General features: G+C 39.1%; 1 protein-coding gene across 11 annotated transcripts in view; it reads right to left on the bottom strand.

The window, feature by feature from the left end:
* The window catches only part of CCDC148 (coiled-coil domain containing 148), a 78129-nt gene that overhangs the window by 29719 nt on the left and 35515 nt on the right, over positions 1-12895 (bottom strand). For all 11 annotated transcript variants that reach the window (XM_075092691.1, XM_075092693.1, XM_075092687.1 and 8 more), the window contains 2 exons: positions 9653-9791; positions 7366-7572 (listed from right to left, as the gene is read on the bottom strand). In XM_075092691.1, the coding sequence (XP_074948792.1) occupies positions 7366-7572; positions 9653-9791 (346 nt within the window). The remainder of the gene's footprint in view (positions 1-7365; positions 7573-9652; positions 9792-12895) is intronic.

Genomic DNA, 12895 nt, shown 5'->3' with positions numbered 1-12895 from the left:
ATTGGAAGTTATCCCATTTATGGTAAGTCAGAGATACCTCTTCATTTTTTCAGGTGGAAGCCACAAGGCAGAGAGGGGGGAAAAAAGTGCCTCTTAATCGCAAGTCTAGATTCAAACCACGTCAACCATGACATTTTTCCTTCACGTTTTTAAGATAAAGACCACAGCCTCAGAACAAGTTGGTGACCTAAGAATTCTGTTTACAGAGAAAAGGCTGGTTTAGAGCTATGCATTTCTAGTCGTCCTGAAAAACAGAATTAAGCAACACAGATGTAAAAGGTGATTGATAAAAAGTTATGGGCTAGAGGAATGACAGGATTGCAACATCTGGTCTTCAGTAAGGATATTCTTCTCAGTTCGGTTCCTAACGGACACTTCATCCAATCAATGATGACGATTTAATAAATTTTTATCTGTTATAGAACTGGCCAAAGAGGACAGTCAAACTGAGATTACTGGAAGATTACCATGGAAAACTCACTTAAAGGTGACTTTCGTTACCAGCAGTATAGCCTCTTCACTTGCAATATAGCTTAGTCATTAATACTTCAGACAGAAGTAGTGCATGCTGATCTATGTCTCTTGCCTGAGCAACCCCCTTCTATTCTAAGGTGATAAAAAAGGAAAGACTTTTAAGAAAAGGGGGAAGGAAATGTAGAGGAAAATAAAAAAATTAAAGACCTAGTCTCCCATATAAGAACAAGGATTCACCCAGATAATTTCTATTAAGGTTAACAGAAGTTAAGCACATAAATTCCACTTGGGTTAATGGGGTAATAAATCCCTCAGACTGGAATATTTTATAAATGGAACAGGACAATAGAAGTCTGTGTTACAAAACTAAACCAATTTTTTTTGAAGCCACTTATACAGAAATATCTATTCAATAACTACTTAAAAAAAGTGTTTTCAAACTTACTTGCATTCACCTACCGCTTCTCATTACAGACCCTCCTTCAACTACTCAAACTTTTAAGGCTTTCCGCTAGGGACTAGGAAGAAGGAAATGAACACATGTTGTAAATGTTTGCATCTCCAGGACAGAATTGCTACAGCTTTTCCCAAACACGTGAGCCTCCACAGTATTTGCAGAGCAACCCCAATACCGGCAGGAAGCAATGGCTGGATAAACTCTTTATAGGTGCTTTGGGCATAGATGAAAAGCATAAAATTTAGGAACACTGGATCTACTGGTAACATATGCCAATGTGCAGTAGTTTCAACAGCTCTCAGACATGCAGAACTCACAGCACAGCTACCGGAGAGTAGATTTACACTTGTGCTGTGGGCGTCTTGTGGATTTCCTTATTTCCAGTTAAGGACTTGTTTGCCAAGACTTTGGAAGTTACAGGCAAATTTTGCCCAACAAAGTTGACATCTCCAAGGAAACAGACGTGTATAGTAGACCTGCTACTCGTGTATAATTGTATGAAGTGAAAATTAAAAAAACACAAACCTTGCACTAATCAAACCCACCACACATTGAATTACAAAATAACAACAGTGTTATTCTTGGAAATAAAATCAGAACAGAAAGCTTATGCATATATTCCTAAAAGGAAAGATGAGACAGGTGGCCTCAGGGTGTGAATACTAGAGCCTATAAAAGGGAAAAAATTAAAATTTGTATTAAGAACAGTTCCCTGGAGTCTAAAATATTACAGGGCGGGGGGAGCTTGTCAAGACAATGTGAAAAAGCCATCATTTTTTAAATTTAGAAAGTCCTTTTATGTGTCATATATATTGTTTTCTTTTTCTTGTGTGTCAGTTACATTATGAACCAACATGAATTTTTAAAATAGCAAATGTGTTGATTACTAGTTTACTGTGGAAGGAAGTTCAGATTTACAAGGGAGGCTTCATATTTAATATCACGATCAAGCAGAAATATTCCTAGCAAGAATCATTGCTGTTTACATGTTTTGGTTCCTGTGCTGGTGGTAGCAGTCCAGAGAGCTGCAGCAATGAGTTGCTATCTCCTGCCAGCAGGTTAAGCAACACGCCAATCAGAGACCCTTCTGTCTGTGCTCTGAGATACAATGCTTAAAGTTCTGCTGGCTGTTAGCTTCATGACGAACTCTAAGCATTCAAAATCCACGCTAACACCTAATCTTAAACACACAAACCCAACATCCCCTCTGCAACAGAGGTTATAGGGCAGCAAACACTCCGAAACAGCAGGTCACTCAGCAGTCCAGCAGCAAGACTGACGCTCACTTTCCTTGGGACAAGACTTAGCTCTACTGTCATGGCAAAGAACTTGCCTGTATTACTTTTACTGAGAGTGCAGCACCTCCTGAGACCACACAGTTAATACATGAAGTTACTTATGACATCAACATGTACATCAACAGCATAAACCATTGTGATATTAACAGATGGTGGTCTGAAGTCTCCAATACCTTTCAACTCTAAAAACCTGTTCCTTCTCTAGACTGGGGAATCTTCAAGAACAGACTCCACTGGGTCTTGAATGACAAAAGAGCAAATGGCACAAGCAGACAGTATTCTCCGTCTAACTGACTTACACAGGACCCACAAGAAGTCCAGTATTAGAGCATTTGGCAATGGGGTAATTAAGAAATAATGCACTTGCAAGTAAGTTTGTTAATCTTGGAAGATAACCTCGTTCTGGCTGCGATTAGAAAAACACTGGAAGTTCACATCCCTAGTAGATTTTTGTCTGGTACTCTTGAGCAGCTTGTGCTCCACAGGCTACCTCTACAATGTCTGCAAGAAATAATGGAGAAAAGCAAGGCTACTGGCACTAGGATTAATTTTGTTACATTAAAAAAATTCCACGTCCACCTATAGAAAAATTGTCATCTGAAAATCAGGAAGCTGTTAAATGTAACTGTTTTGATTATTAACAGAAATGTAGACATTTTCTTCAGCTATAAAAGTGTTTAAATCTGAAAGGGCGATATGAGGAAAGCATTTAAGCATAATCCTCAGTCACAACCTGAAGAGTAAGATACATTACTTTCAGTTCAGAAACTTAATCACGACAGGTAGGATTGGTACCTATAAAACTTGTGATCTAATATAGGATCGGCTTTGGTTCCCTGGAGCTGAAAGCATGTCACACCACCTTTGCTCAAGACATTGTGTGAACACTTTGCTTCTCACAGCTTGTCCTTGTATTTCCTCTCTCTTCTCAGTCAACATTATTCAGAACATCTTTCTGTTCTTGACAACGGGAGTGTCAACATTTTATTAACATGTTCAAATATTATGTAGGCTTAAATATTCACACATGCGTAACCTTAAGTAAGCTGCATTTCTATTTACAACTACTTGGCTAAATTTGCTGTCCTTTTATACGTAGTACTATCTCTTCGAGTTCCTTCTGCAGTCATATGAAGAGCTCCTTTGATCCTTTACTACTTCTGCAAAATCTTAATGCAAATTGTTTTGCTTGCCTGAGGTGCCACTTTCCAGGAAAAAGGAAGATAATTCTCCTAAGAGTATAAGGTTAGGGTGAGCTTTCTGCTTGTCCAACTATCCATCCTCAACTAGTTCTGGGGATCACTGGACAATTTCAACTAAATTTGACAGTTAAGTGTATGTCTCAAACATACTTAAGATCCTACAAGCTTTGATAAACCTAGCAGACAGGTAAAAGAACAAGATATGTCTCAGGCTGAGGCACTATTTGGTCCTTTGCTTGGTTGAAGTTTTGGGGTGCAATGGGTTGTTTAAATGGATCTCAGAGCTGACAAGTCAGCCCTGGTCTCCTCCCATGCAGGGTACGCCTGCAGCCCCCATAACCAGAACCTTGCAATTTACGCCCAGTAGTTAAGATTAAGCATGCAGTCGTGATAGTGCCCTCAGAAGAATTAAAAAAAAGCCCACACAAAATGGAGTTACCACAGTTTAACAAACTGTCCCTTGTCAACTTCTTCACCGTGTACCAGTACTTAAGGGGTAGCTACAAGGAAGGTGGAGACTCCCTTTTTACAAGGGGTCCCATGGAGAGGACAAGGGGGAACGGACACAAGTTGCTCTTGGGGAGATTCCGATTGGACACCAGAGGGAAATTTTTCACGGTGAGGACAGTCACCATTGGAATAATCTCCCCAGGGAAGGGGTTGACTCGGCGACGTTGGACACCTTCAAGAGTCGGCTGGACGGGGTGCTGGGCCGTCTTGTCTAGACTGTGCTCTTCCTAGAGAGGTTGGACTAGGAGATCCCTGAGGTCCCTGCCAACCTGGCATTCTGTGATAAACAGTAATTGAACTTCTCTGCTGCTTTACTTTTTAACTGTTATCACCTCTTGCCAGTCACAAGGCCTAGAGTCTCACTGATGGCATAGTTGCTTCCAGGGCATTTAAAAGACGTTTAAATAATGTATTATTTAGTCTGTTTGCTACATCTTTGGTTTGTTGTTGACATATGAAAAGAACTATATGAGTTAGGTGATATCATGTGGTTATTGCAGCATAAAAAAAGTGCACAGCCTGGCATATATGACTATTTTCTTTCTCTTTTGCATTTCTCAATCTGTACCACAATTAGGAACAAACTAATTTTCACACAGAGAAAGAAAAACTCTTTTGAAAAACCCCACAAACTTAAAGCAGCGTAGAAATTTACAGAAAAATATCCCTTTAAACCAAGTAAGTAAAACAAGCTAAATGGTTTACTGACTGGAAGTTAAGACAGGTGTCATATTCAGAGTCTACTCCTCTCCCACTCTCTCATTAACAGCTGCTTAAACAATCCATTTTGATTTCAATGTATTTCTGCATATTCTGTCTGCAAAATGGATCTAACGATTCTCTGCATTTCTAGAGCTGCTTACGTATCTTACAGCGTGTGTCATAACTTCATTTTACAGCTGATGTTAATAGGTATATAAATGCTACGACTTCCTCTGAAACCTGCTGGTGTAAAGGAGAACTATATCTCTCACATTCAGAATACACACTCTTCACAAGCACACCTGGAGTCTACTATACAGCTAAATCATTAGCGCAACTACATTTTCCCTCTAGCGAAGTGATACAAGTAAGATTTCCTTACGCTAAACTTACTGAAATGCGAAAAATTGAGATAATTAACAGCCAAAAAGAAAAAGTGGGAGAACAGTCCTAATCCCCAATTTCCAGTCCTACACTCATTCCTGTAGAGACAGATTCACTTTTTACCCCACCCTACAGATTCTCTTCAGGATGGGGTTTTATTGGTGTAAATTAACTCACTAGACTGACAGTTATTTTTCACCCAATAGCTGCCAACAGCCACTTTCCACAGGGTGACATTCTGTAGTTGCACACTTTAGGAGTGCAGAAAGATAAGTCTGTAAAATGAACGATAACTGCATGAAGTATGAGTTTTCAAATGCATATACCCATCGAATCCAAACAAAAACCACGGATACATTCAGAGTAATTTCTTTGGAAGAGAGCTAGCTCCTTGCCCAATTTCAGCTTCTGTCCTCTACAGCTGAAAGCGCTAAAGCTGATCAAAACAAGGTTACAATGATATCCTCCTTTCATGAAAAAATGTACCTTTTTCATTCATCTTTTCTGGGAAACAGATGACCTGTTTTTGTTCCAATCTTCAACATTTTAACAAAGCCACCTTTGAAAGCAGCCCTTGAAAAGTGTAGGCCTGAAAGGTTTAAGTTTCAAACAGCTCCAGGTTACTGGAAACAGGAGGTCACAATCCAAAAAACTTTCAGACAACATTCAATGCATCAGTGAGAATCTTAAGCTACATGGAGACAACATACGTACCCCAACATTTGCTTGTTACTTTTTGTGGGGAAGAAAAAAAAAGAAAAGAAGAAAAAACACTAACCATAAATTCAGAGTTCTGGAATAAATGGCCCTTCCAGCTCTAATTGTGCAGGTAAGAGACACACAGCAATTCACAAAGGGAAGCCTAGGTTTAAAAAAAAGAAAAGCCACACCCCAAAAAAACCCACCAACCAACCCCAAATCCCCCAACCAAATCTGGAGAACTGCTCCCTCCTTACTCCGCTTGGCTCCAGGGAAGCCTGGCGCAGGAGTTAAAGTGGGGTTCTCCCTCCTTAGTCAAGCCCAGTTCCTAACCCTAAAGCGTTCATATTCAAACCTCCCTATGACAGATGGCTCCAGGAACAGGAGACAAGTTTTTTTGCATTATTACTATAGCAAAAAACTAGCACTAACATCAAAAATCTTAACCACAGTACAGGCTTTAATGCAGTTTTTTTCCTTGTAGAAAGCCAAAATCAAGTGTTTATTATTTCACTGAAAAGTAAGGGTTCAACAGGGATAATGTTGGTAAAGTGAGAATAACACACGGAGTATCCTTTCAGATATTAATTTCTGTGCAAGTGGAAAAATCAGAGGGTAGTTTAAACAAATCTGAACATGCCTTTCATGCCCAGAAATGCAATTCCCCTTACAAATGCCTTAGGCATCAACATCATAACACTTTCGTGTCCAGGCTCCCCCCATTTTACTCTATTTTCTTACCAAAATCAACACAGGTATTTTTATCTTTTTTCACTTTTTAACACAGTAAATCACCTTTCAAAATATTACAAAACCTTCATAACAAGGGCAAACAAGTAATGGGATCCATTTTTCAGGTTTTAGAAAGCATTCTTAAAATAAACAGAAGAAAAGACAGATATTAATTATTTCTCTGCAAACAGACCAGCATTAATCTAAGAACTGGTGGTAGTGATGATGAATGCAACATTTTGCTTCCACTTCTGAGGAGTCTAGTGTTAAAAGCAATTATGAACTAAGCTTTAGACATATCAATGCCACTTTGTGGAGGAAGAAACAGAAACAAAAATATTTAGTTATTTGCCAATGTTACAAAGGAACCTAAAGAATATGATGCCAGATCTTTACTCCTATGGCTTGTTCACAGTCTCTCATATTGTAAACTGCAGAACAGATCTTGTTCTTCAATACTGAAATACAGTTCAAACTCTTCGATGGTGCTCAAAATCCATGAAGATAAATGTGATCGCAGAGAATGCAGAGGTTATACCCACAGTCTGAAACTCATAGTAAGGCCTAAAGTGTGCTAGGTAATCAAGTTCTTAATAAAAAAAAAAGACTGAAGTTCAAGAGCTGGTTGAAACACTTGGATCAACAACACTTGAAAAATGATCCCTATTGGTAATGAAACAGAGCACCTTCGAAAGCATTCTCAAGTCATACTTATCTCTGCCAACAGATCATAATTTGCTTCCCCCCCCCCGCCCCAACCTCCCCAAACAATTCAATCAGGCCAGTAAACACAGGATTATGACAACTAGCTTCAGTAAGTTTTTCTTCATTTAAACACTCTAACTTCATTTTGAATTTACCAGTAAAAAAACAGATTTGCATGTGTTAGATTTATAACTGAACCTACCTTTGCTTTCAGATCAGCACAAATCTCCTGTTGCTTTTGTCTGGTATTAGCGAACACTGCTTCTGTCTCGTGAACAGCAGAGGCTTCAGCAACAGTTGTCATAGCCTTAAGTAAAAAGGCTTTCCTAGCTTGAGCCCAATTTAATATCAAGACTCTGCGCTGATTCCTAAGGAAATGGTAACCATCCCAAGCTTTCTCATGAACAATCTAAAAAAGTAAAGCATTTCAGAAAGTTTTAAAAACTATGTATTAATAAAATAAAATAATTCTAGACATCTTTGCAAACCTTGAATATTATTGATTTCATTATTGTATCACCAATATTCCTATGGAATTCACAATTTAGGGTCCAGAAGTATTCTGTCAGGTGCCAGGTACACTGCAGGCTCCCAGTGTCGGTAAGCAGTGATACCACTCCAGCCCTTCCCGGTTTGCCTGTACCGCATGGTACCCTGATGTCCCACTGTTCTTTTCTGAACAATGCTGTTGCAATATGAATAAATTAAATGCAACAGTTCCTTCCTGCCCTAAAATACATAAAACACAAGTAGATCCTTTCAATAAGTTTTCAGAGATATTGAGCGCTTTTAGCAAGAGGAGGCTCTTCATAGCAAATTACGGTCTAAAGTGAAACAGAAAACCAATTAAAGGACTTGCACAAATGCAGTACAGACGCGAATTAGCTTCACTTTTTCATTCTTAACAGGAAATTTGGAAACAGATTTTTAGCTTGCCAAGCAGCATACTGCCACCACCAATGTCACCACCAAACAAAAACTGTTTAATCTTAAATACACCTTCTTCTGCCTTACTCAGTGAGGTTCCTGAGGACATTCAAGCTTCTAGACTCTGACAGAAGTAGTAACAGGTAAGACTGCATAGACTGAGGCCGTAGAGTCTTGGACCGGTGTTATATCCCCAAAAGTACAAGTGCTAGGGATAAAGGAGATAGCAGAGATGGCTGTCTGCTCACAAGTGTCAAGGGGACCATTCCTGATGCGAATTTCCAGGCTTTTGGGAGGGGGATGCTGACTCATCTGGTGCCTAGCTCACAGATATTCCTATCAGCTCATCGCTGGATGAAGACAGAGTGGTACCACTACCTCTGGAGCTCCTCTTTGGTGCGCGTTGCCACTGCTGCTGCCACAAACTCAGGTGAGCCCTGCTAGCAAGCACCTACAGCTAAGACACTCATAAGCAAGGTGGAGAGTTTGCACCTCTAAAAATAGACCTCTCTGATGAGCTGCTACTGGATTGAGCACTCGGTGCTTACCCACTGAACCATTGCTCTTCAGAGGGAAGAAGGCATGGAAGGCTCAAAATTTAGCACTCGGATGTAACACAAGTATTTTAGGAATAGATTCTTAGAGTATTGTTTTAACATTTCTGTATTTGTCATGCTAATATACATACTAAGATATATCAATTCAAAGCAGAATTATGATTTTTAAATTTTGAATTTTTAAATTTTAAATGAACCTTCAAAGAGTTAGGGAGATCCATTAATAATGGTTATGCTTAAAATATACTTACATTGTACAACGCACATAATTTTTTAGCCCAGTTCTCACAGGCAAAAGTTCTGAAATCCACAAGAACTTTATTTTTGGTGAAAATATGCTAATTGTCAGTATCACTTCACCACCGCTCCTTTGCACTAGGTGCTCCTCAAACACAAGGAAGTAGATGGTCTAAAAATACATGCAGAGATAAAAAAAGACTCCCGCTTTACTTATGACATCCTGAAGTGTTCTGGCCTTGAAATGGGTTTCTCTATTAGCTGCTATGTGCTTATTCACTGTGGAATATAAAAGGAATCAGCAATCAATTTGAAAGGCATTATGCATATAAAAATAGCCTCTCCCTGAGAGCAGGAGATAACTTTCCACTCTTCCTGTTATATATGTGCCACAGACCAATTAAAATAACTATTCCTAGACAGTGCAACAATGCTATACATCCTCATAAAAAAAATTAAAATACCAAGAGAAGCAGAATAGCGACATAACTATAAAATGGTACAGCAAAAGCAATGCTAACAAACTAATTTTGTGAATTTGGCTGTAAGAGTATGTGGAACTACAAAATCTCCATGGTGAAGAAGTGATCGGGTTTTTCAGGTTCATGCATTTTGAAGACAGGGACATCCCTCCTTCACTGTGTAGAATAAAATTGATAATTAAGAAATTTTAAAACAAAAAACTTTGATACACGTTAATACAAATGTTTGCGACATAATTTAGATCAGAATTCATATAATTAATCTAATATTTAAAACACCACTGACCAGATCATGCCTAGATTTGTGAGGAAGGTATCTCTGCAGCATGTCGAGGTACAAAGTCCTCCTCCTCTGAAGATCACTTGGATACTGATTGATAACAGTCTGAAAAACCCACTGATCATCTTCCTTCCATTCAGTGTTCCTACAGAAATGCAAAACAATCAGCCCCAGTATAACTTAACATTTGAAAAGGAGGTGGTTGGTTCTAGTCTATTTTTAAAGGCCTAACCTTTCAGCGGGGTCACAATCCTGAACCTGTAAACTGGATGTCAGATCAGAGCTGAGAAATTTAGATTTACTTTAGTGAAACAAAGCAAACCTATATCGCTTTTCTAATGTGACCATTTATTGTGCCATCATTCAAGTGAGTTGTTCCTTTCCTAAGCTGGCTTTTTATTGGGGAATGATACTGTGTTCCTCAAATACATTACATTAATGAACAGTCAGACTACGCAGAAAATACAACGTGAAAAAGGAAAATGATGATCAGTCTCTACCACTGAGCCCAAAATAAATGATCAAAATGAAATTAATGAAGTGATAATACCTGTATGTGGCTAAATGAGGAATTAGTTTAAAAAAAATCTTCTGACAGCCATAAACGCATCAGCAAGGCATAAGATACAGAATTTTTTAAAATAGAAGGTGTAGTAATCAGCATGCATTCATGTATTTCAGAAAGTCAGGGCAGCGAGAAGTAACATAGAACTGAAGCAGAGTACCACAGGTTTGGATTTAGTAGATTAGATTTTACCCTCAGCCTAAACTCTTGGCCTTGAAGGGATTAACTTCAGGCTTTTATTGTCAGCATTAATGTACGAGCAGCAACACTGAGTCAGACCAAAAGGTCTCTTTATCCCAGTGACCTGTTTTGAAAAGTGACTAAAAGCCTAGGGAAAATGAAAAGGCTGCAATCATATGACCCTACACCCCCCCCCAAATTCCTGCAGCCTCCAACTGTTGGCAGCTCTTGGACTTCCTGAGCCAGCAGCGGTGTCTTGGTATTTAATAGCACTGCATTCAGTAAGATGTTAGAACAGCTTTATCCTTACACAGGCAGAAATATCAGGTATTTAAAAAGAGGATTTTTGTGAGATGATCATATGTAATTAACATTAAACTAGATTTTATGAAACGATCTAGCATTATCTCTAAAGAGAGAACAGTGAATTCAACAGCAATCCAACTTCCCATAAAAAGAGCCCACTCACAGGCAGCACTCCCAGAGGCAGCAAGCAGGGTATACAGTGTGTCACGAAGTCATACCATGTCTTGCGGCCCACTGACTTCCCCACTTACACAACACTTCAGACACCCCCTGTGTGGGGATGTACTGCAGTACAGCAGCACAGGCTCATGCAGAAAAGCTTCCCACCACTTGAGCAGATACAGATTTAGGACTAGGAATACTATAGTAGTAATCCTGACTTGGAGACTCATTGGTAGGCTAAAACTAATTAAGGTGTGGAAGGAAACAGCTTTCCATCTACAAGCTTAGAGAAGATACATATTATTCATACTTTCCACCTATTTTTCTTTCTCTTCTTATAAACTGTGTGAAATATCTTACAAACTATTTCCGGGACCCAGCTGTTTGCTATTAAATCCAGCCATCATGAGAAGAAATGGAGGTGGCTTCAAAACAGGGGAGAAAAAAATCTAGCTCCTGCAAAAAGTTTATTTGCAGTGACTGACAAGTGAATGTTGGAGACAACATAAGAAATGAAATCACATTAGCAAAAGCAGAATAGCAGTAGGTGATACTTAAATTTCCCATGACAGTCAACAAATATAGACGTCTGAGCTGAGGGTTTTTTTTTCCTCCCCATACGCTAAGTCTAAAGAAGAAATAGCGCCCTAGAAAGTGAAATGGGGCTAAGGAATCCTTCAAAGAGGAAACAGTTGCAGTAATGTCTTATAACCTTCAAGCTGCAGGTCTTGAAATGCAGATGCAGTTCTCCAAAGACAAGAGTCCCAGCGCCTTGACACAGGGGTGGCATTGGAAAGCTGTGCTATTTCTGCACCATTTACTGCCTCTAAGAAAAACATCTTGCAACTGATCCTCAGAAATTGATGTTTTAAATTCCTTCCTTTTCTCCTGAGGGAGCTTTTCTATGAAATCCATTCATTTATTAATTCCAGAATTCCTGTGTCGTAATTTGATATTCTGAGGTATAGGCTTTCTGACAAATAACTTTAATGCACAAATTAGTTATTTTTTGCTATGATTTAAATCTCTTTCACTGCAACTGCTGAACTAAGTGAGTACACAATATTTTTCTTAAGATAACGCCTAGCATTCTTGTCTTTCCAGCCACAATATTTTATTTATTTATCAGAAGAACCACCACAAAACCCTGCTAGCCTTTACTCAGGGGGAGTACCAGCCATCCTAAGCAAGTGTTTGCTAGCTTATGGGATGGATTTTGAACTACCTCTTGTAATTTCTGAAAGAAATCAGTAACCATCTTCTGTGCATCCGGATACACCTTGGTATGGTGCTGTTTGGAACATGTTATTTTAGTGACAGTGATAAGCCAGTTCTAAGAGTTGAGATTCTCTTTTGTAACAATCTACCTTAGATACTTCTGACGCTACAGGTTTGTGAACAAATACAAGTCTTCTGTCTGCAAGAAGAGTAAGGCGGAGTAAGATACATCTTGGTCAAGAAACATTACACCATGGACTTGAGAACAGGCAAAAGCACAGATTCTGTGGTCCGAAGGCCAGTATGGTGGTGTCCTCTGCATCCAGCACACAAGGGCAGATGCACCAGTGGCTGCATCAGTTCTACCCCCTCTATCTCTCAAGGTTACCTCCTGACTTGTATATTTCTCCAATGCCCAGCTAACAATGAATCTCTGCACTGCTCAGGAACAAGATGGAGAAATTACTGTTTGTGAAAAACACGCTGGGGAGCAATCAGCTATAGCTAGATCTACAAGTAGTTCATTGTAAGTAGGGACAAACTGACTGCCAATGCCTTGGTTTGTCAGCTGTGCCAAAATTTGTCAGCTGTGCTGAGATTTTGTCAGCTGTTCATAGACAAATAGCCAAAAAAAAAAAAAAACCTGCAGCATGATCCAGCCCAGTAACCATTCGTAACCATTAAATGCATGGAAAATTTCAAAATATCCTGCCTGATTGAAATCAAGATGTCACCTCACTTAAACTTTTGTAAAATTCCAGAAAGGAAGATCTCATCTAAAACAAGTTTGAAAAGTGCCAACACATTTTACATTAATA

Source organism: Phalacrocorax aristotelis, chromosome 5 (genome assembly GCF_949628215.1).
Source record: "Phalacrocorax aristotelis chromosome 5, bGulAri2.1, whole genome shotgun sequence".
Classification (NCBI taxonomy): domain Eukaryota; kingdom Metazoa; phylum Chordata; class Aves; order Suliformes; family Phalacrocoracidae; genus Phalacrocorax; species Phalacrocorax aristotelis.
The sequence above is the reverse complement of the archived record's forward strand: the minus strand, read 5'-3'. Positions and strand labels throughout refer to the sequence as shown.